Raw genomic sequence first — 24,518 nt, 5'->3', positions numbered from 1 at the left:
TCCCTTGCACTCTTCTCAGCTTCAAATCAAAAGTACATTTTGCACTGAGTAGCCAGCTAGACAGCCCCTCTTCATTACTTTCCTATTGAGCTCCTACTGGCTACCTGCAGGTAAATCCAGCCTGTGTTTAATCTCTAAATTTGAAGCAATATTTCTTGTTTATTTTCATACTGGCCTTGACTGCAATATTTCATGCACAGGTACATGCTATGCCACCAATCTGTAAACTGACTTTCCATTAAAATCTGTTGAAATGTCTTCTTCACAGCATCAGAAAGGCACCTGAGCACAGCAACACAGATAACCTGATGGAGGCATTCGCTTTGCTGTCCTGATCTAGTTAACCAGCAATCACATTACCTTGCTCCTTCAATACCTCTGGGCTCACTTCAATTCACTTTGGTCTCTCTGAACTCGACACTATTGTATCTGCTGCTGTAAGATGCTCTCCAAAATAGAGTTTGATTTTACAAAGGGCTGAACATCTTCAACTCCTGTTTCACCAGTGGAAACATACCTTCGGTCAAAACATATCTAGACTGAGTGATCACTGCAGCACTATTAACAATCAGATGCAGGCTTCCAGTGAGCTGTCTGAATGGAGGTAGGATAAAGTAGTCAACAAGTATATCAGTTATCTGTCAACTTTGAACTGCCATATTTGTTAAAGCCAAAACATGCATACACGTAAAAGCGTTCTGCACTGATAAGCTAATAGCAAATGATTTATTTGTGGTTTCCAGAAGGAAAACATCCCTTTCCTTTAGTCACTTGTTGCACTCTTCTCACTATACCTATAGGAAGTTTCAATAGCACCACCAAATCAATACGGATATGCAATCTACATGCATTTAACTTCAAAAACAGTATTACTAACTGCTTTCTAAAAGGTAGATGTTTCATGTTATCAAAATAATTCTTAAGACATATTGACTTTCATGACTCCTTGCTACTTCCAAAATTCAGTTCTCTCCCATAGACAAGAAAAATCTCTGAATATGTTCATAGACTTCTGTTTGTTAAAAAAAACAAACATACTTTGCAATGCTACTTTGAAGGAGGTATTCTGCAAAAGTAGAGCTGGAAAACAGAATTGTATTACAAGTTGAAAAGCAGAAAGCATGCTGCCATTCATTTTAGTCACTTCCAAGCAATTTCGTTTGAATCTGCTGAAGGCAAATTTCAGTGTAAAGTATGAAAGCTCAAGATCATCTAGTTGCTAAGATGAATGCCTGTTAAATCTTCAGTTGGGACTATTGCCTTCATTTATAAAAACACAATTTCTGCTCTAACAACAAAATTAGCATAAGTGCCCTTACAGTCTTGCTCACAGGATCCGCCAGCTGTATCTTTTTTTCTTATTTCAATCTGAGACTGACGTCAGCAGCATTCACAACCTTTTGAGAACTCATTCTCCAGTTTCTACTTAATTTGATGTCTCAGAACATTTATATGACTCACAAAATTTGGTGTTTGAAGCTTCAGGGCACAAAGATGGAAAGAAATCCAAAGGGGAAAAAAGATTGCTTTTAATATAGTAAAATAATAGTAAAAGAAAAAGAGCCAGAGAAAATATAGTCAAGTGCTATTTTTGGCAAGGCTTATGCGGTAGAAGTAGTGCAATTTTCTCTTTCATTACTCAATAAAACAAAGAAACACAATTTTCTGTTCCATTCATTACTCATAGTGAATGAGGAGGTCGGTCATAAAAGCGATGTTAAACGTATACAATTTTACAGCAACCTGCAAGAGTTGAGCGATACTTTGGGACCGCCAAAGCAAGGAACCAAAGCATCAAGCCCCTTAACAGAGAGCACTTCTTCACACAGAACACACATATCTGACTCTGGGAGAAAGCTCCTCTAGAGTCAGAAGTCCCTGCTGGAAACAGCTCCAAATTACAAGTCCGAATTCAAAGTGCAATCTGTACTGTGCAGAAGTGCAAAACTTGAGAAGAGCTCATTTCTGAGGAGTAAGAAGTAGGATGTGATCACTGATGCCAATACAGATTTCATTCTTGCAACCCCCTGTCCCTTCCTCTGCAGATACACAGGCACTGTACGTCCTCTGGATGAAGGGAAGACCATGCAGGATGGGGAGATGCATTCCTGATTGCATCTCACAGGCAATCTACTGCAATGCTTCCACTCTCTCAGATGGTGGTCTCTAGTTCCAAACCTGGGTCTGCAAGCCCACCTCTGGTAAAAATCAAACTATCCCTCCTTTTCTGAAAAGAGAACACTAGTTATACGAATCCCTCAAGCCTTGACACACTGTCAAATTAACACTCTTATTGTTATTAATCAAGAATTTAATAGATGAGATCTTAAAATTAATGTCTTGGGAATCTTTTAATTTAAAAAAGTGGAGATCCAATGAGTCATGACTGAAAAAGTCACTCAGCATCTCCCTTTGAGAGACTATTTTGAACAAATACTTTATTGAGCAGACTGATTTTAGCAGAACACACGACTCACCTGTGGCATAAGGGCAATTAAATCTCTATCAAATTTTTTTATATCCATAAAATAAGTAGACAAATTAGAAGTGAAAAATCTCCTGCTTATCATATTTCCTAGTAACAGTCCCAGAGCAGTTAGCAAATATGATAGCCTGGATTTATTCTCACCTTCCTTCACAAAAAATATATTAGAAAAAGAAATCAATGCTGCAATGCTTCTCAGACATGTAAACTATAGTTTAAAAAAAGAAAAGAAAAAAAAAGAGGGCCACATTGCACAGATTCTGACATTATAATCAACAAAACAAATACCACCTCTTCTCTGCCCTTGTATTAGATGATAAAAAGCGTGTTTTTTTAAAAGGTCTGGGTTTTTTTAATCATCAAACTGACTGCACTCTCTCGCAGTTGTAGGATAACATAATATAATGTTATATTATAATGTTATATAACATTATATATAATGTTAACAAATAACATTTGGAGGGCACATTCTCAGGCAGGATAAACGGCTGCCATTCCAGGAACTTTAAAACCCTGAAGATCCCAGCTGGAGTAAAAGGGATGCATAGGTTTGATACCTTCAGAACCAGAGCGAATAAACACCTTGTATGCAGTTACTGGAAAACAAAGCTATTAATTTCCCTCTGTTTAAGCACTTGGATTTTGTAAATGGTATGGCAGGTGACTGCCTTGCCATCACTTAGCAACATCAGGTTTTGACACGCAACTGGAGCTGCTGTGCCTCCCAGCCTCCCAGCCGTGTGGAGAGGATTTCCACAGCCCGCACTGCAGATGGGAGAACTGCCCCATGACTTCAAACCAACGACGCAGTGATGCAAAGATGCTGTTGTGACTAAGTTACAGCCAGATTCTGCAAGTACCACTGATTTTCATGAAATTTCCCACTAAAACAGTTAAGTATCTGGAAGACCAAAACCATTTCCAGATTTAGGTGAAAGACTGTTCAAATCACAGTTTTGCCATGACAATGGTGTGGATGATTTTTGCTGAATTTGTTCCCTTTAGATTTCTTGCAGTCTCTTGATAGAATAAGAAGTAGCTCCTATGCATATTTACATCAGAATTTTAGCAGGAAATCTGAAATAATTTCAAACATGTCCAAGATTCCAGAATGATGGCCACAGTTTTGAATGTGCTACCGTGGAGTGGGGCATATGCAACTCAGAACAGTAGCAAGTACACCACGGGGGCAGAACTTTATGCAGGTTCTTCCCTTGGAAGAGTTTGCTTTTCCCTAAATAAATCATTAACTAGCACAAGTGAAAGGAAATGGTTAATTTTACATTTCCAACCCCCAAAGATTCAGAGGGTACTAAGCAGTTCTCACAAATTTACCTCATTTAATATCTTTGCAGTAGTGACTTTTCCTGCATGCTATTTTCAAGATGAAGGGCATTCTTATAAAGAGATCCATTTTAGCTAGGATATGGAGCCTTCAACAGGTATGGATTTTCAGCTGTCACATAATTATAGCACAACAGTTGGAATGAGCATCAGTACGGATATACTGTTCATCTGGAACCCTGAGTTCCTATAATCAGCCAACCCATTCAAGTCCCTTCTGTGCTTTACACCATGTCTCAGACTTAGGAAAACAACCTAGGAACAGGGTTTGGTGAGGAAGGGTGTATAAAAACACGCTGAAGAGCTTTGCCAAATGCATACCTTCCTCATCTCAGGAAGCGCTAAGCCCAGGCACCAACCACCTCACAGGAAGGCTGGAATCCATATGGTGTTCGTGTAGACTGACACTTCTGTGACAGCAAGTTCCATCCCTGCAGAACCCAGCCCTCATGGGCTTGCTGCTCAGGGCCACTCCTTGCTGCTTGCAAGCCAGCGTTTATGAGCAGTGCTTCTTTGTTGTTGCTTTCCACTGTAATTAATGTAATCATTAAAGACACTGGGGTGTTTTTGTTTTTCATTTCATGGTCCTGCTTTGGTTCTACTCTAGTTTTGTGCCAGTTCTCACTCTACTCACTTGCTGGCTTTAGGGCCTGTCAGCACTGCGGAGTGGAGTTGTCTGCACAGGCCCTCACTTACCAGAGACAGAGCTAGCTCCAGAAGTGGAGATGGTACAGCTGTGTCAGCATGAAGTTGGGCTTAAGCTATATCAGGCTTGGTGCAAGCCCCCTGCCATGCTGCACTAAGCACAACCTTCTTGCTTTCAGACAATGTATCTCCCCTCAGTGTTTTACTATACTGCTGAGCAGCTGGATGCACCTGGCCAGGTTACTGCAGCATTAAACCCTACATGTGACGTAAGCCTGTCCTGCAGATCCTCCAAGTTTACATCAATGTAAGAGATTAGAATCATATCTAAAGACCTTCCTTATTTTTCTGGTAACTGTTAGCACTGTGTCTTTGGGATTAGAGATGGGAGAAAAAACACTGTCAATCCAAATGCTCAATGGTATTTCAACTTCTATACCTTAAATTGTCACTTAAGTTTCTCTCTCTAATTGCTGCACACAGACAGAACTTGCTCTCTGGCAATCATAAATAAGTTTACACAGTCCTGCAAGCAGCAATTTCTGAAATAGCACAACAACGTGCGACACAAGCCTTCAGCCTTGGGCACCTTAGAAATAACATGGGAATAAACCAGACATGTAGCAGGACTGAAATTAGCACTTCGTGTTCGTCCCATTAGGAACTGGAACAAACCCTGCCATGCTGTGTTGCAGTGAAGTGGCAGTTTGCAGTAGTTAGGGTAAGAAAAGGGAAGTTTAATCACCCCTTCCGCCTCCTAACCAGCTCTTTTCTTGTTTCCCAATCCTCTGTTGCCTTCCATTTAGTCAGCTATGCCTCTCCAAAGGGAGCAGAGAGCAAGTATAAAAGAATTCCAGCTGAAGAAGTTTGCATTTTACAGCAATACTAAACAAACAGAAGTGTTTACACCTGATGATAGTGGAGACAACTCCAGAGAGGGTTGATTCTGTCCACCAAGTTGTCAAAACGTTACATGACTACACACCCCAAATCACACTTAGCCTCAGTTAACCTCTGCGCGGCTGTCACCATTATCGTAACTGAAGTTTGTAACTACAACAAAAGTAAGTTAGAGTGTCTTTTTAGAAACTGCACACACATATACACATGAACATGGTAAAGTCTGATTTTCTCCACAGTTTTGGCAGTTCTACAAATCAGCAAGGGCTAAGAGAGGGTAAGAGAAGCATAAAGGTTGAGGTCCGTCATTCCACTCTTATGCAAAAGAGATGTAGAAAATGCATTCTTTAATTAGCCTTGCTTGGCTGTAAATTTCCAGTGTTGCTATTCCATGCAATCAATTGATGCACCAGCATGCTATCTTATAGTCAGAATATGTCTTCTCTAAAAAGGAAACAAGTAAATGGACTTCCTCTCTTTTCCCCAGCTCTTCTTGTTCACTCTTACGTACAACTCCATTATTTCAAATTCTGTTACGACAGTACTCTACAAGAACTATCCTTACAGTTAATGCAAAAGTGTTTACAAAGGTGCTATCTGATTTCACCAAGAGCAAGCCAGGGTGCATAACACAGAGCCAAGAGAAAACTATAGGAAAAGTGGTATAACCTTACAGAAATGTGTACAGTATGAGGCTAAAACGCAAAGCAAGAAAGCAATTTAGTGTTTGGTGGTAATTCCAATGGGAATGCATTTTTTAGCCTTTCAATAATGTAGGACAGGTTTAGAGTTAAAAAAAATCCAAAACACATTTGATGGGAGTTATTTCTTTTTTTTTTTTTTTTTTAAAGAGGGAAGGAAAGAAGAGAGAGAGACACCTGCAGACCACTTGGTAAAGGACTTTCCATGGACTTATCAAAGCTGACTCATGCCAGTCTACCACAATTTGTCACTCAGAGCACTTACTTCCTTTCAGAACTGGGAAGGGCTCAGTGCCTGCTGGCAGTCAGCGGACCGCGATACAGTTACCATGGCACTCAAACGCTTGGTGACTTCAGAACTGCCACAGCATTATCACTGATGTAGGGACCAAAGGAGGGGAAGCAGCAGGTGGATCTTTGAATAAGCATATGCAAAAGCAAAAGCAGCATTAGGGTGAATATCCTGCCTAGTAAACATCCTACGCACAGATCCCGTGAGTTCTCTTTTATTTTATCACGCTGGCTACAAGAAAAGTGGAGAGACAGTAACACTTGACAGACATCAGTAGCATATGCACGCACATGTATCTACACACACTGCTCTCCCTTCATGACTTTACCTTCTAGCACTGGTGCAGATGTCTGTCATCTGTCTGTCAGAGTGACTAGCCAGCCAGAATCTGGCTAAGAAAATATCATCACTGAGCCTTCTTTAAGTAAGACACAAAGTTTAATCACTTGAGTCTTACACCATATGAAGTTATTTCAGTTAATAAAGCACAGCAGCTGATAACATAGTGCGCATTTATCCACTCCACTTACACCTGGCTCCTCCACAGTTTCAAACTCTCTTGCCTCCTTCTGTTTCAGTTTCTAACATAAATTAGTAGCAAAGCAATGAGTATCTGATATACGATTAGCAAAGAAATGGATGAGAAGCAGAATTAGCAAAACCAAAGGACTTTTCAAACAAGATGAAAGTGCACAACAGAAGCGCAGGATGCCATGTGTGAGCTAGGTAAAACGCTTGGGACCAGCAGCTCCATTTGGAAGGATGAACATCTTAGCAACATAGCAAAGCCTGGACTGTGACAGAAGCAGAGAAGGACACACTAGAATGCCTAGGATACACTTTCAGGCTGCAGTAGTCCCTGACTATAAAATGCAAGGTGCTAAGCTGCTAGTGAAAGATATATCTATCCCCAAACAGGATTTATATGTTTCCCACTTTGCCACTCTCATTAATATTTGCTGGGCAACCAGAACGGCTCACCTGATCTCAACCTAGATTTCTGTGTCTCCTGAAACATTATGTTGTTCTGCAGATGGGAGAACCTGGCCAGCCAGCCATAGACCTACCAGTTCTCCACACTGCAAGAGTGTGCTGCATTTTTGTCCAGTTTCTGGTGCTTCTCACCAGTATTTCCTTCTGTCAGCGCCATCCACATCCATAGAGTCCAGTGCTGCTGCCTTCCGACATAACTACACACAGCAGTCAGGTGGATCTCTGAGCACACTGTGGTTACACTGCAGCTTCAGCACAATTTAACTACAATAACCAGGTAAAAGGTCTTTTTGGGGACCTGTTTATTAAAACAAACAAAAAAATCAAACCACAGATGATTTTATGTTGTGGATAGGGAATAACGTCACCATTTCCCCTGCACTGGAAGGGCCATCACTCATTCACCTTTCTAACAAATCAAAAGGTGCTTCAGGATGTCCTGGTTTTGGCAGGGATAGAGTTAATTTCCTTCCTAGTAGCTGGTACAGTGCTGTGGTTTGGATTTAGGATGAGAATAATGTTGATAACACACCGATGTTTTAGTTGTTGCTAGGTAGTGCTTACACTAACCAAGGACTTTTCAGCTTCCCATGCTCTACCGACTGAGAAGGCTGGGGGTGCACAAGAAGCTGGGAGGGGGCACAGCCAGGACAGCTGACCCAAACTGGCCAAAGGGACATTCCATACCATGTGACATCATGCTCAGTACATAAACTGGGGAAAGCTGGCGGGGGAGGGGGTGCTGCTCAGGGACTGGCTGGGCATCGGTTGGCAGGTGGTGAGCAATTGTACTGTGCATCACTTGCTTTGTATATTATTCTTATTATTACTATTAGTAGTAGTATTTTATTTTATTTCAATTATTAAACTGTTTTTATCTCAACCCATGAATTTTCTCACTTTTACTCTCCCAATTCTCTTCCCCATCCCACCGGGGGCAGGGGAGTGAGCGAGCGGCTGTGTGGTGCTCAGTTGCCAACTGAGGTTAAACCACGACACAGGGATACTCATACGACCTTCCCTCCACATGACTGAAAATAGCCTTGCCGACAGAAATACAGAAAATCAGTGGTCAACATCTGGGAGCTTAGTTCACGCTGTTTAATGAATCAGGATAACATTAAATAGCTAGACAACAGAAAATACATTACAAAGTACCCACTTCTAAACTCCCAGGTACTCCAGTTGTGCTACAAGGTACAATTTCTCACATCTGAAAACCAGTTTTTGTGGTCTTGGGTTCCTGTTTTTATCTCTAAAATCAGCCATTCAGCCTACTCATAAGTGTTGCATAAACATGATACTGCAGTAGACAACACAATGCATGAAAGTTATAAATGTGAATAAGCTCAATAAATAGTTATATTTTCTCATTGACCAAAAACTTACAACACAGTTTAAGTATGTCCTCACTTGAGACAAATACTATGAGAACTCATAAATTCTGCCCACTGTATTATCTTGTCACTGATCACAGCGTAACCAAGCGTATTTAAATATAGAATATACCTAATCATTATGTGGAAGATAACACTGTGAAAGAAAACCATAGTAAGGGTGATTCTGATAAGACAAGGACAACCAGAAAACGTTTTGAGGCACATGAGTCTAAGACTATGTAAAATGATTACTGGAAAGTACCAATATCTGTTCTGAATTTCTGCTGTAAAAAGCATTAAATGCAAAAGGTCAGGAGATCAGCAACCTGTTTGTCCTTTCAAAGCTTAACTGCCTTACTACATCAGCTGAAGAATTTCCCTTGAAGTTTTCCAAGTACAGCTTTCCCCCTATTGGGCAACTAGTTAACATTGGCCCATTTGCTCTAGAAAAGGTCCAAACCTTTGAATTATCAGCAGCTCTTAACAAAAATGCACTCAACCCTGCTCCTGGATACACTCTGGTACCTCTGAATGCAATATTGTAACTTTTTTCATTTTATTGTAATGCACCAAACAAGGGCAAATTCTCCATATACCTAGTAACTCTGCAAAGATGTAGCGTGAAAAGAGATACTACACCTTGCAGTGAGAGTAAATTCAATATGGTAAGCAGGAGTAACTCCAGCAGTAACAGAGCTTAGACTGAAGTTGAATTTGGCCTTCACTGTAGAGTTATAATGAGATAACAATGGATTGAGGTGATTAACTATAAACAGAAATAAACCTTCCATGTCAACTGTTTAACTGCAAATACAGGAATGCCCTGCTCAGCAAGCTTAGTCTGTTAAATAAATTCAATAGTGAGTGGGATAAAAATAAAAACTTAACTAACCACCCAGGTTTTTATTTCTGTCCCTTGTATTGCTCTTGCAACTTTAATCTTAAAGACCATTAAGAGGGGCATGAGCACCAAGTTCTTCCCAAAGTAGGGAAGATATTATTACTTGGGATATAACCAAGACCTTGGAATTGAATTACCGTCACTGTTATTGTATCTCTTCTCCAGTCAAATATTTTGCATTGTGTTTTAACATCAGAAGTAGTGCTTTATATCCACTCACCCCTGACGATTTTCATTCCTGGGACCCAGTAAGTCCTCAGTGCTGCAAATAAGACGTAATCCTTGCCTCTCATACAAGGATCAACCTGTTCTTTTCACTATCATGACTTTGTCCATTTTAGTTCTTTGTCTAAACAGCAAATCAGAGGATTTCACAACAGCTGTCAATCTACTGAGCAGAATCAGGCCCATTATATCTTTAGAGGTATCCATGGCTATCACATCTATATATTAAATTACAGAACTCTTATCTCTTTTTTTTAGAAACAAGTTTTGTGCAAGCATTCAAGTTTAAAGTCAGTGCTTATAAGGAACTTTGCAAAAACATGATGGGAATGGCATGCCAGGGGAATAGATGATTCTCTCATCTGAAATGCATAATTAGCTTTTCGTTAAGTGTGCAATTAACATTAAAATTTACAATCAAGTATGACAGTGTTCTAATTTTACCGCTCTTAAATTAAAAAGTGAACTTAGTTACCAGTGTTACTTCTTTGAATCCCTTCCCTATGAGGCGAGCAGCGCAGTAGCATCCTGTCATCCAGGCGACAACTGATACAAAAAGCTTTTAAAAACACTGCATATTTGCCTTCGGGACAGCTACGCAGCTTGGGTTTTATTTTGGTTTACACTTTTTTTGTTTTGTAATGGTAACTGCCACTCAGCATAATTAGCAGTTGTCATATTTCTGTTTGTAAAGATCCTTCCCACAAAAACAGAGTAATGTTGCTTTTCACCCTCTTCCCAGCTGTGCCTGAAAGCTGTAACGTTTCAGACATCCACTACAGCTAATCTCAGACCCCTACAGGTTTCAGCAGTTAAGCCATGGAAACATTTTTGTTAATGGGAAAGAAAAACCTATACTCATCCTAGCAGTTTAAAACTGATAAGCAGCACCTTAAAAGAAAAATCATACTGCAGTCTAAATATGCTGTCTCCATCTGAACATCACACCTTTTTGCCTTTTAGCCTGAAGTTAAATTTAACCTCTATTAGCCTTTAAAAAAAGGGGGTTGAAAGTAGTTGCAACTGTAACATCAGCTGCCAAACCCTGTATTTAATTATGTTTCTTATTCGTCACATATATGTTTGGTATGTGCAACAAAAATGAGGCTCCACTGTGTAGGGTGCTGTACAAAAGTATAATGAAAGTGTAAAGAAATTCCTCACACAAAGCACATAGTGTGGTATGCAAATTGTTGTAGCGTGCAAGTGTTTTGGGCTAAACACTGCCAATGATTTTCCATCAGTAAATTTGTGTTACTATCCAAAGAGCTCATGGAATTAACCTAGACTGGGCCAGTGTGAAGGACCAGAGTTTGCCCCTCAGCAGTTAACCTCAATGCTATGTTGCTCGAGAGTTCTGCCATTATTACTACTTACCACCATTACTACTTACCACCAAGAGACGCACAAACACACAGAAGAAGGCAAAAAAGAAATCTCACATTGCTCTCACTTAAAATCAAAAATCGCTTTTATTCATTCACCCTGCTTCCATCTGGATCTGGACAAAGTGGCCTTCTCTAGCTGCTAGGCAACCTGAACGCTGCATTGAGTATTAACTGTATGCATTTGCTAAGAATATAATAATGTTACCTTTGAGATTCATTTATAATAAAAAACATACCTAACTGAAAATATAATAGCTTTCCTTCAGTAATTAGCAACTCTGGGAATACAAAACTGTTGGTCAAGAAAGAAATAATCCACATGTCCACCCCACATGCAGAGAGATATTACAAATCGGCTCCTTACAAATATATCGTAAGGGAGATGCTTTATATGAAAGTATTATTACAGATGGCAGTAGCATGAAAAAAAAATCTAATCAAAGAATTACATTTATGTAGATATCAGAATATCTACATACTATATTAATATATTTACATAAGTAATATTTTAAATTAGAAATGTTTAAGTTACCAAACCTCATCCAACTACAAAATGAACTTTCTCAGTAAAGGTCATTTATTCAATTTACTGAAAACCACCATTCTTAAACAAGACAGAAAAGACTTGACATTAAAACAGAGTCAGCTGATCTTGGAGTTCTTTAACAAAGAAAAAAAAAAAAAACACCACAAAACATTATTTCATATAACCCCTCTCCAGACCATTTTACTGTTTTTTCTCTATCAGCAGAACTATCATTCTACCTTAAAAGCACCACGAATATCTTTGCTGTGTCTCACTCCTCTCAAACTCAAGAGATACTCCTTTCAAGTCTTTTCAAAGCAGATCATTTCCCAGACTGCTAGGTCACTAGCATAACTGATAGGAATCTTACTAAAATATCAATCTGAGTGATTGAAGTGTTAATGTCAACAAAGCAAGGGGCCCACTAATGACATCAAAATTGAACACAGCAGCGCTCTTTTTTGATCATTACACCTGACAGCTTGTCAAATCCTGATTCACAAAATACTGACTTTCTCAAATTCAGCACAAACACAAAAGCTAGATCTCTAGCTTAAAAACGCTCATCAAATTCTACTGGAGATATTAACTGCAAGATAGATCAGAAAGACATTTACTGACACAGCAACATGCTGTTAGTCTTTACGTGCAGCTGCTTGGCACTTGAAGCGGTGTGAATTTTTCTTAGCTTTAAGAAAACCCAAGGAGCTCTTTGTAGCTGGGGTCCTACACCCAAATATTCTGCTTCTCTGTTCAACACAGGCAAAAGTCAGTGTAGGAAGTCCCAATGATCACTGATCTCTCTGGATCACAGCACAGCAGTAGTAACTTCCCCCGCCTTGAGATTTGTAGGACACAAACCAAGGTTATTTGGGCACAGCCCTTGAGCACCTCCCATCTGCCACAGCTGCATACACTTAAGAGCTCCACAAGCCCCCATGAACTGAAGGAGACCTGGCTCCACAGAGCGGAGAACATTAGAGGTTCCTAGAAGTGCTCCTCTCTGGATTTTATAAAGACATTTGAAGTGGTTAATTTAAACACTTGTACCTTCTTCCTTCTTCACTTAGTTTCACATTAAACCTGATTCAGGTAAGACTTAACATCAAGCTTAGGGGGAGCATAAGTAAAAAAAAAAAGTCAATATAACTGGGAAGTTGTAAGTAAAAGCGAAGTGTTCAATGGAGCCACAGGGTCCCACACTCACAGAAACTCAATAGCGGCTGTAAATCATTTTAAAAAGTAATTGAAAGACAGGTTGGTAAGAAAACTCTTCCTTCCAACACACAGGAAGGCATAGTTTTGGTATGCTAATGGCCCCCACTACTACCTGTATCTTGAAGAATACACTGAAATTACAAGTTTAGTCTCAGATCAGGCAGGAGGTAAACAAGTTCAAATATTGTGGTTTTTAGAGAGGTACACACTTAATGTTTTTGTTAAGGTCCTTAAATCACGACTCACATCAGGGATCCATGCAAGGAGCACAGAAAGAGAGAAGAAAAGAACACGAGTCACTCTGGAAACTGTCAAACACTTACATGAACCTTTTATTGAAAAGAAATTTTAAATCAACAGTGGTGTTGGTAATTCCAATATTACAGGTCCTCTGAGGAAGCCACCTGACATCTCTTTTCATAAGAATTTAAGGTTATTAAAGCCTTTTTCCCTCCAACGCCTTCAAACAGATTTCATTAAGATTATTGCTTAATTCATTTTAATCCCAGTATCTTTGGGGGGGGGGGAAAAAAAACAAACCAAATATTTCATGGCACTTTCCATCTTGCTTTTACACAACTTATTACAGAATTTCATGTTCCAAGATTAAGAAAGACAAACTGGATGGAAATCGTCTTTAGTTGCTTACAGGGCCTGAAGTACAAACATCCTTATTACCTAAACCCTAAATTAAATCAAACAGTTTCATGTCAGGTTATCTATGTTAGTTTCAATGCCAGAATTTTGCAACATGAAAAGGATCTTTTATTAAATAATTTGTTGTATCTTGTACCTGGCAACACAGAAATAAAAGTTTCTCATCTTGAATAGTCACAATAAACTAGTAAGAATCTAAGACTGTCACGATAAATTAAAAAAACCAATGTGATTACTATAATATTACATTTAAATGCAATAATTAAAGATTAATTATAAATCAAGTGTATATAGATCAATTAGAAGACTGTGCTCTTATCTGGGGCAGGATTAGGGTAGAAATGCTATACAGTTTCAACTTACCTTCAAGTCTAAACTTTAAGCTTAACTTGTGGGAGAAACCACTAAGTAGGCAGCTACTTTGAGTTAGTAAGCTAACTCCTTTGAAATTGTTTAAGAGAATATTAGCCTCATACCTTCTATTTGAGATCTTTTCGTTTTATGCAAAACAGAAGAGAACAATCCTGCTAACTGGAATTCCAGCTGGAGCCCCATGGTACTTTAAAACACAGTAATCTGAGCCTAGTTTTTTTAAACACACTGAGTAATTCTCTGGGACACAGAGGGTTTAAGCACTGTCAGGATAAATTGCATTTGCACCATAGGGTTTAAGTCATTTGCCAGCAAGTAAAATAAAAGAAAACACTTGCTTTCCATAAAAAGGAACATCATGAGCTACTGACAATTGCTTGGCCTTCCACTCTGCAGCTCAGGAACTTTTTTTTTTTTAACTAGGTTAGGATGCTGTAATTCAAAAAGGCTGAAAATGTCCCATGACTGGGTGTTTGAGCAGAGGGAGCCTCCAGCTTACCTGCACAAGTTCTCTTACGATTTGATTTACCAAGAAGTCATGTCAGCAGAGATGGTTTGAAGCATACCTCTGTCTTCCCCCTGAGGAATCCTGGATGGATGAAATAAGCTGGCTTGGCGCTGCTGAGCAGGTACGAGTTGCAGGAAGATACAAGTATCTTCTTTGGAGGACATAAGCTGATAGTAGAAGCTATGTGTAGCGTTCTCTCATTGAGCGCTCACTGAATTTCTTCACCTACTAGGGCTCACTCAAAAAGCGCTACTAAAGGGCTCCGGACCTGCTTTGGGTTTGTTGCAGTTTAATAATACACTGACTCCTGAGAACACAGAGCAGCTGCTTAAGACCATACCAGGAATCCCACCAGTTGAGTGAGACAGCAATACAAAGAGAACTTACTCAGCTATACTGCAGGGATACAAATGATACAGCCACACAAAACTTATGAACAATCAAAATCTGTATTAATCCAAAAATCTACTTCCAAACAAGCTATTTTTTACCGTCATATCCTTGCTGGGATTAATATAAAGCATTTTTGAAAACGCTGGCACTTACCCAAATCTGCAGTTTCACCCGCTTGTCATTCCTATAAACTGTTTTCACTTTGAAGTCAATTCCTACTGTGCTAACGAAGGCTGGTGTGAAAGTGTCATCGGCATATCTGAAGAGGAATGATGTTTTACCCACGCTGCTGTTGCCAATGATCAGGAGTTTGAACATGTAATCAAAATTTTGATCTGAAGTATCTTTCTGCCTGTATCTGGCATCTGTTACTGAAGCCATCTAAGAAAATGACAAACATTGAAAAAGAACAGATTTAAGAGCAGTTCAGCATTTGTTTTCCTTAACTGTGTACCATACGTTTAGCTTCTCTCTCTTCTTTCTAATATCATAACCACTGTATCTGCTGAATAAAGAGGAAGACACCTTGAAATCCTCTTTTAAATCCTGGCTTTAAATTTCTATTATCCACTTGTACTGGTAAGATTTCCAAACCCAAGAAATACACCTGTTGCACTGCTTTGTGTTTAAAAGAATAACAGATGGCTATTACAGATTGTTCAAATACTAGTGGGGAAACAGCATTCTTTACTCCTGTGGCAGGGTGCCACTTCTGTTGCTCAAATAAACTGGAGTACTGCAACCAAGAACTAAAATCTTTGACAGTGCATCCAACTATGCAATTCATTAAGCAGCCTCCAAGGCAGGTAAACCTAAATAATTCCTTTTATGACTACTAGGGAAAATCTGCATTTCTAGCACATGCACCACCACCATTTTATCCTCAGAAAAGTTCTGTCCTCAGCATTTACAGAAGGAAAAAAAAAAAAAGGCAATCAGAGAAGATGAAACACCAGGAATTTCAGCTGAGAACTTTGAATCCATCCAACACCTATCTACTCTCAAGACTGCAATTAAAATAAACAGCACCTGCATAAAACCTGAGGGCTCAGTGGGGCTGCAGGCAGCATTTGGAACAGATAAATTATCACTTTTTATTATGGGGATGTGAGAGTTGGGGATATTAGTAGGGTGGGGAGGAAGAAAGATGCAGCCTCAGAGATCCCTCCTTCTCTTGTGACCCTGAACTGGATTCAGAAACCAAAAAACAACTGTGGAATCTGAAATATCAAGACGGGTGGAATTCACTGAGCAGCCCCGGCTGCTTTAACATATGCAGCTCAGATACTCCATGGGAGAAGGCAAGGCCCTGACTTTTCATCTCTGTTAGTACAGAGCAGAAGACAGCTACACAAACTAAATTACTACAGAGAAGAGAAAAAGGAAACTTTACCCTTTAACACATATACCACACTTTTAATCTCTAATGCCGTTTCAAAATCTACCCCATGTAAAACAAGCAAAGGTCTCGGCTCCTTAAAACCAGTCACAGGATTGTGCAAACTGGGGCAATGACAGCACAGGTCTGATTAGCAGCTACTTGTTCAAACTAGGACATGTGCTACTTGTGTGCAGTGTCAGAAAGCACTGAGTGGAGACCAGCCTCTTCTTGCCCTGGCATCCAAAGAAATAAGTTAATTTTCCTCTCAACTCAGATTCGTGGGCATCTTTGGGAACAAAACTCCCACCAATGTCTACTCTTACCATGTGCCCAAATACTTTCCTTCTTAGCAAGTCTCACCCGCACACAGGACTTCACTCACTCACTGAAAAAACCAAACCAAAACAAATAGTTCAAAACTCACTGTAGTAAAACAGCTATAAACCAAAACGCTGTCCAAAGGCAATTCAAATTGGGATGACAATTTAACTTAAATTCCCAACAGAGGGGAAACAAACCAAAACCAACCCAGTTTAAACTTCAGTAAAATACGCATGATGGTTTATCTCCAACTAAACACATGCAACTTTCTCACACAGAAAAGGGCTGGTGCAGCAGACATTTCCTTCACAGATTGCATTAACAAGGACAGTTTCTGAAGAACTTTCTCCATAGCTTAATAGTCAATAGCTGCACTAAACACAGTAAAATCTTCCCACAAGTGATTCTCTGTAGGATACAACACAATTCTGATACACGCTCTTCTGAACTGAACCGCTATTCAGTAAGTCCACAGTCCTTTACAAGCACTCCAGAAAACCCAAGTACAAATTTTCTTCTCACCAGTGTATCAGAAAAGGACTCTTCTACTCATGCCTTGTAGTTCTTAACAGGAGTTTCTGAAATGAAGAATTCAACATCCAACTGACCTACACACACACACTCAGGCCAATGCACTCACTGCCTCAGTTCAAATGTTAGAAATCTCAGCTGCAAAAATTATGAATCCAGACAATTTGTTGATTTGTACCATCACCAAGCTGGAAGACAGTAAGAAGTTCTCTATTTGAGTAATTTATCTTTCTCATACACATACACAACTTCCACAAATGCCCCTGAGAACACATGTGCACTTACTAAAGAAGGAAAAAAAAAATTAAAAATCTCTACTTCTCCATCCCACTCACAGAGGCTTGAAAAAAGTGAGATGCCCTCATCACTTGAAGCCTGGTCATTTAAAGATTCAGAGGCAGACCTTTAACAAAGAAGTATTCCATTAATCATACAGGAATCAATACCTTCTTTCTACCCCCGCCTTCACAGAATCCGTCCACATACTACAAGCTGATCTTTTAAATGAAACACTGCTGCTTCTATTAACTCCCCTAGATTGCTACAATCAAAAGTGTACCTGGCTACAAATGCGACTTTCAGATCTCAGTTAAAAAAGCAATTACAGAATGTGGCCCACTAGAGCAGCTTTGTTAGAAGCACAATGCAGAAAATAAGATCAAATGATACTTGCACAGAACGTGGGGCTGTTGTCATAGAAGCACAACACTCGCTGGCCTGCGCGTGCCACTGTGCTACGCTGAAGATGCTGCAGGCCGGCTCCTTGAATTATTAGAGGCGGCATCGGAGCACAAAAACTTCAAAGAGAATTCCATCCCCTTGCTTAAATCTGACTTTTCCCTTTTCCCTCCTCTGGTCAATAGAGTGAAACTGAAAGGACTTTAGTACTAATTACTGATTACTCCTCTGATTGCAGATCATTACGGAAGCTGTACTCCATCAGCATTTGGGCTGAAAGCATTCACAGGGCTGCCCCTGAATTTGTGCTTGAATCCTGAAGCCAGGAACCAGCAGACCTTTCTCCCAACTCTCCTCCCATCTCTTCCTCTTCCCCACTTCTTGTCCCACACCCCTGCTCCAAGCACTCCCTAGTTATGCCAGTCCTGAGGACCACGCAGAGAGCTGGTTCAAAGAACAGAGAGACCCCAGTTAAAAATAAATCCTCCTACAACTTCTCCTGTTTTGCAGGGCTGTTTTTAAAGTTGGTTCAGTTCCTGATCCAGCACAGCTGAGGGAGCCAAGCAGAGAGGACCGAGCAGTGAGAAGCAATGGCAGTTGCTATGCTACTGAGAGAAAGATCCACAAAACCACATCTCCTGCAGGCCATCTGCACCTGGTGGAGATTCAGCATCAGCAGCAGAGGGAAAAGGCAACAACACGCCCATGTCGGGCAGCTCCTGTCCAACTCGTCAAAACAGCTCGCACAGCCATCGCTCCCAGAGAATTTTATTCCCTCCTTGGTGAAAGGATGTTTAGTTGAAGTGTAACCCCCTGCTCTTTGGGTACACAACTACATACACTCTTTGCTTAGGATGACTTCAAATACAGCAGCATCTCTGCTGTTTTACAAGCACGTGCAGACTAACTAGGGTTTTGTTACAGAAGACCAAGTCAAATATGACTGGCACGCAGAATGCAAAAGAGAGGCTCGTGACTGTTTCCATTTTGACTGCCTTGGAATAATCCTCAAGAAAATACCTATACAGGAAAGATTTAGCTACATTACAGAAAACTCATTACACAGGAGAAGAAAAAGCTGCCAATCAGATTGTCCTTGAGAACACTTCAGTATGAGACCTTGCATCATTTAGTTCTTTGCCTGGGTATCCCACTTCTTTGTAGCTAAGAGCATACTAATATTGACAACCTGTTTTCTCCATATGCTTTAGCAATGGGAACAAGGTCTCAAACACATCCACTTCCAGCTAATTTTGTGAGAATAGGCAGTTATGTAGCTATGAGATACCTTAATATTTCCCTGTTGAGGAAAAAGCCTGCAGTGTGAGCTCATCTTTTATTAGACAGAGAAACCACACAGGAGGAGGATGCTACAAATGCTCTAAAGCAATAAAATCTTAATCAGAGCTTATTAGCCACCAAAGAATACGTTCCTCAGTCAAGGTGTCTCTCCTGCCTTTATTTTCTATTTTGGTCTAATGAAGTTTAAAAAAAAAGAAGTCTATCACCATAAGACACCTCCATGGGAAACCAGTCTTCACTGCTTTCAGTACTCACTGAAATGTGTCATACAGATGATTCCACACAGCTGTGCTCTTTAATTTGTGACCAGCATCATGGTGAAGAATCAAACTGTTTTGTAGTGCAAAATGAACCATCAAAGTGTTACTGTTCTTACAAATCACTAAAAGTGGTCACTGCTGCCCCAGTTCTGCAGTATTTACTCCCTACAGCTACCTTCAGTGAAAAGCAGTACATGAACTGTCTAAAGCTCATGGTGTTGGCTAGAAATCAACTGGTATATCTTGCCATCCATTTATTTCCAAAAAAAAAAATTGATGTTGAATTCAAGTGTTTCCAGCCTTTATCATTTTGGCTACAAACTAATGGAGGGCTGTTCTTCTCTATCCACTCACAGACAAGAAACAAGAAATCTGATCATTACCTTGGAAGTTTAGGCATCTCTGTATTAGCAACCACATGGGTCTGTCCACAGACATGGCCGTTTCCAGATCACACTCTCTCTCACAACACTGCGAGGAAGAAGTCTGAATTGCCTTTGGAAAACGGTTACCTTGTCTGCTGTCAGTCACCTCAGTTAACCATGAAACGTGGTCACGCTGATGGAACTTATACTTCAAACTGCACACGAAGACATATCTGCAATTTCAACTTGTTATGAACCTGTTTATTCTGTGTATTACAAGTTCTGTGCATTTCTAACAGTAAAAACATCTTTTAATATTGGTCACTGCTTTATTTTTAAAGCCAAAACTGAAATTTACTACATATGTTTTGTGTTATAGAGGACCAGTGGCAATTTAAATGTGACTGTTTAACCGTTTCATCATCACCTGCTAGCACACACACACGTTTCTTTTATTAGGCAGATGAGAAGATGGGGGTTGTCCTGGTTTCGGTTGGGATGGAGTTAATTTTCTTCCTAGTAGCTGGTACAGTGCTGTGTTTTGGATTTAGGATGAGAATAATGTTGATAACACACCAATGTTTTAGTTGTTGCTAAGTAGTGCTTACACTAGTCAAGGACTTTTTAGCTTCCCGTGCTCTACTGACTGAGAAGGCTGGGGGTGCACAAGAAGCTGGGAGGGGGCACAGCCAGGACAGCTGACCCAAACTGGCCAAAGGGACATTCCATACCATGTGATGTCATGCTCAGTACATAAACTGGGGGAAAGCTGGCCGGGGGGGCCACTGCTCGGGGACTGGCTGGGCATCAGTTGGCAGGTGGTGAGCAATTGCATTGTGCATCACTTGCTTTGTGTATTCTTATTATTATTAGAATTTTATTCTATTTCAATTATTAAACTGTTTTTATCTCAACCCATGAGTTTTCTCACTTTTACTCTTCCAATTCTCTCCCCAGTCCCATCGCGGGGGGGGGGGGGGGGGAGGGAGAGTGAGTGAGCAGCTGTGTGGTGCTCAGTTGCCGACTGAGGTTAAACCACGGCTGGGTGAAACTGCCCCTTTATATTTCTAAGAGTCAAAGATCTTATGACAGCATGTTACTCCAGGCTGGGTCCAGCCTCATTTTGTGTGTCTGTTCAGCAACTGAGCTTCTGCTGTTTCTCCTGACATACTATTTTACTGCCTTACAGAGCTACCAGTGTTAAACCATTCCTTTATTTCAGAGTCCAAACTTCCTTTTTCTTACTTCCATTTTATTGTTCCTGAGTTCCAGTGCTCAAGATCAGCCAACAGAGAAAAACTGAAAAAGAAGTTAATGACTATCAGTCTGGAAGGAATAAATAGTAACAGCAGGCAACAAGAGAAGGGGCACACTCAAACACAGCTGTACCTGTTAGACTCCTGGCTATCCATAGGCTACTGAGGAGTGTGGAAGGAAGCAAAGAGATTACTAGATACACCCATTTAGTAAAAGCAGAAATAATGAGGCTAAATAAAGGTAGAAGTTAAAAAAAAAACCACAAAACAAAACACATACATAGTGCTAAAGTCAATATACTGTGCTGAAGTCGAATAGATCACACATCTGCCAAGGCTCTTATAGAAACATAGGACAGGAACATTGTAGACAGCTCTGAAGATGCTAAAAGACTGTGGCACTATTCTGTAAGTTATATGGTAGGGAAGAAACAAAAGTAGCTAAACCAAAAGACTTCTTCATCTCTAATATTTACAGCTTAGCAGTAGTCCATGAGAGACATTACTGACATGCAGCGTAACTTCTTTTCAAGAGAGTTAATACCTTGTGGGGTTTTTTTCCCCAAAAAGTCTTGAAAAGTGCATCTACATTAAAAATACTCTAGTTCACAAATTACACATCTATGTCAATTCTCTATTATAAAGTCTCACTCCTTTATGTGCTCTGTCAACTGAAAAAAATATTTTTGCTTTTCTTTTTCAGGAATTAAATTAAATCCTGTATCAGATTTCTATCAAGTAATGGAATTTTTTTTACAGCCAATGCATGCTGTCCTAAGAATAAAGCTCATAAAGGAAATAAGGCCGTGACCTTACGGAGTCTTATACAAATGCTAGTACTACAAGAGAGATTTATCAGAAGCAGAAAACATAGTATAAGTAATTAACATAACTGCTAATAAATATTGCAAGCAAGTAATAGTTACCAATTTAAATCTATAATCCATGAGACAGATGGAGGCTTTGCTGTGAGTATATGAATCAAGAGAGTGGTCACACTGTTGAACCTGTGATGTAGAAGCAAAAGGATTACAATGTTTACAGTAGAGATGGATAATGAGAATATTATGCAAGAGACTAATGGGTAGGCAGGTTAGACTGTGAACACACTGCTGTGTAAAGGTCTGAGCTTCCTTCGCTGAAGTTAAAGGGGAAAGCCCTGTAGCATACAAAGAGAACGGAAACAGCGCTTGAGATAGTGACAGATATTAAGATAACAGCAGATATTTGGAGCCATCAGTTTAAAATTTATTAAAGGGACATTATCTAGGTTAATCTAAAATAGAAGTTTCAGATAAATCCTACAAGTGGATGCAAAACCTCAGATAGGAATCGTTACACCTTTCCTGCAGGAAGGCAGCAAAGTAAATGGAACCAAGGAGCAGCTGAAATGTATCTGTATACATTGGTGTTTCGCACAAAGCCTGGGTCAAAGTCTACTGTGCTGCAAAGGCAAACTGCAATGGGACATGGAAATGTCTGCAACCCCCCTTACAGCACATCTATACAAAAATAACTGCCTTAAAGTAATAGTTATTCTAGATTTAGAGCAGAAAAACATAACAGAATTTAGTCCTCTTTTTCATGGCTAATATAATCTAAAGGCCAACTTCGTCTCTGGTGCATTTCCTCTCCAGTAAACACAGGTAAACCACCATTTGTCATCTCGATTTACATTATCTTGCCTTGTGGAGACTGCCAAAACACGTGGACAAACTCAGACCTTATGTAAATAACAAGCTGCAGCCACTTATTCCAGGTCAGAATTTGGATCAAACAAGGACAAATCCTTTCTCACGATCCACACAATCGACAATCACCTCATTTGGCAACAAGACAGCACCTTGCTCTTGCCCAAAGTATTGCACATTTTTCGGTATCGGTTATGCTTCCTCCTGTTCTCACACCCCTGCCTTCTGCAACAGTTGCTCCCCATGACAGCCTCTGGCTCACACTTTGGTACTGTCCAGAACTTGATTTTGAGGTGTCATCCAAATAACCTAATTGATAGATCTAGAACAAAAATAATTCAACAGTGTAAACAGAAAGAAAATTAAATCTATGTTTATTACTTTAAAAATGTGAGCCCCTCATCTTGACAGCAAAAACTAAAATTGATTTATTAATGAGTCCAGAAGTCTTTGCAAGAAGATGCTTGTAGTGGATTTGGTCTGGAATTCACATGCTACAAATGAGTTCAATATATGCATGACAACTGAAGGATAAAAACCTCTAAACAATGTAGGTGGTTATTTTTTATTATTATTACCCATTCAGATTTGGGAACACAGGCTTTAAAAAGTCTGCTAAGAATCTGCTGGGTGTGGAACAAAAGTCAAGAACCCGCAGATATCGCCCTCTTCCTATCAACTCTCTAACTTTACAACAACATTTTGTTAGGCAGCAGGCTGAGACTGTTAGAAAGACTTCCTTGAGCCAAATGTCTCTCTGTGTCTGGAGCCATGCCTCTCCCATTTCCTACATAATGTTCAACATCCTTAAAGTCCATTTTAGAGCCACAACAAAACTCTCAGGAAGGAGGAATTAGTCACTCTAATTTTACAATGGCAAAAAATGTAAAGAAATAAAAGTTCCCATATCTTTTACTCTCTTCTATGAGTGTTCTTATTGCAGCTCTTTTATCATCACATAGTTCCATGGCTGTTGGCAAACACACTACTCCAGAAGATACAGAGAAAAATATTTAACAGCACAAAGATCTCCCCTTCTAAAGGGGAGCCACTAATTGAGCCCAGCTCAGCTCTCTCCCAAAGGATGCATGGAACAAGAGATTTACAACCTCTTTATGCCCTAAAGAGTGGATGCAGAGAAGATTTCTGCAATTCCCTGAATATTCCATTGAGTTTGGGAACCCCAGGAGCCAGCCAATTTCTGGACCTACAGAACTGCTAGCTGAGGCTGACCCTGAATCCATCCCTGTCTCCAGAGAACAGTGCGAGCTGAAGAGGTTGATCGCTATTACAAAACTCACTGTCATTAAAGCCCTTGCTTCCTGTTACAAACATTGCAGCGATGGCTGAGATAACGGACTTCAGTCCCCTTCTCATCAGCTCTCCAGCCTTGCAGTTCTGCCTTAGTTTCTCCAAGAATGAACTGGCAATAGTGAAATATTTCCAAACATCTCACTACTGAATAGACTGGAGTAGCAGTGACATAAAAGCACCCAGAGCAACACACAAGATTAATTGGTACCAACTCTGCTACAAGACACGTGTAACACCCTGCTGATCCTTCCCCAGCTGGAAGGCAGGGCACAGCTACATTCTGCGATGGGATACAGCCCTCCATGGAAGAAGCTGTGACCACGCCCTCCCACGGTGGTGGAACATAAGGCAAGTTCAGGTACATGATGGAATTCATACTATCTGGAGCTAGAGTCAGGTCACGTGCAGATTCAGGTAGACACCCCTCCACCACTGCGCAAGAGACAGAGTTACAGATTTTTCTGCATCGCCACGTCTAAAACCTTTCATTTA

General features: G+C 40.1%; 1 protein-coding gene across 3 annotated transcripts in view; it reads right to left on the bottom strand.

The window, feature by feature from the left end:
* Positions 1-24,518, bottom strand: part of RAB3B (RAB3B, member RAS oncogene family) — a 76,384-nt gene that overhangs the window by 48,519 nt on the left and 3,347 nt on the right. For all 3 annotated transcript variants that reach the window (XM_076340213.1, XM_076340212.1, XM_076340211.1), the window contains exon 2: positions 15,081-15,308. In XM_076340213.1, the coding sequence (XP_076196328.1) occupies positions 15,081-15,308 (228 nt within the window). The remainder of the gene's footprint in view (positions 1-15,080; positions 15,309-24,518) is intronic.

The sequence above is a fragment of the Aptenodytes patagonicus genome, chromosome 5 (genome assembly GCF_965638725.1).
Source record: "Aptenodytes patagonicus chromosome 5, bAptPat1.pri.cur, whole genome shotgun sequence".
Taxonomy (NCBI): Eukaryota; Metazoa; Chordata; class Aves; order Sphenisciformes; family Spheniscidae; genus Aptenodytes; species Aptenodytes patagonicus.
The sequence above is the reverse complement of the archived record's forward strand: the minus strand, read 5'-3'. Positions and strand labels throughout refer to the sequence as shown.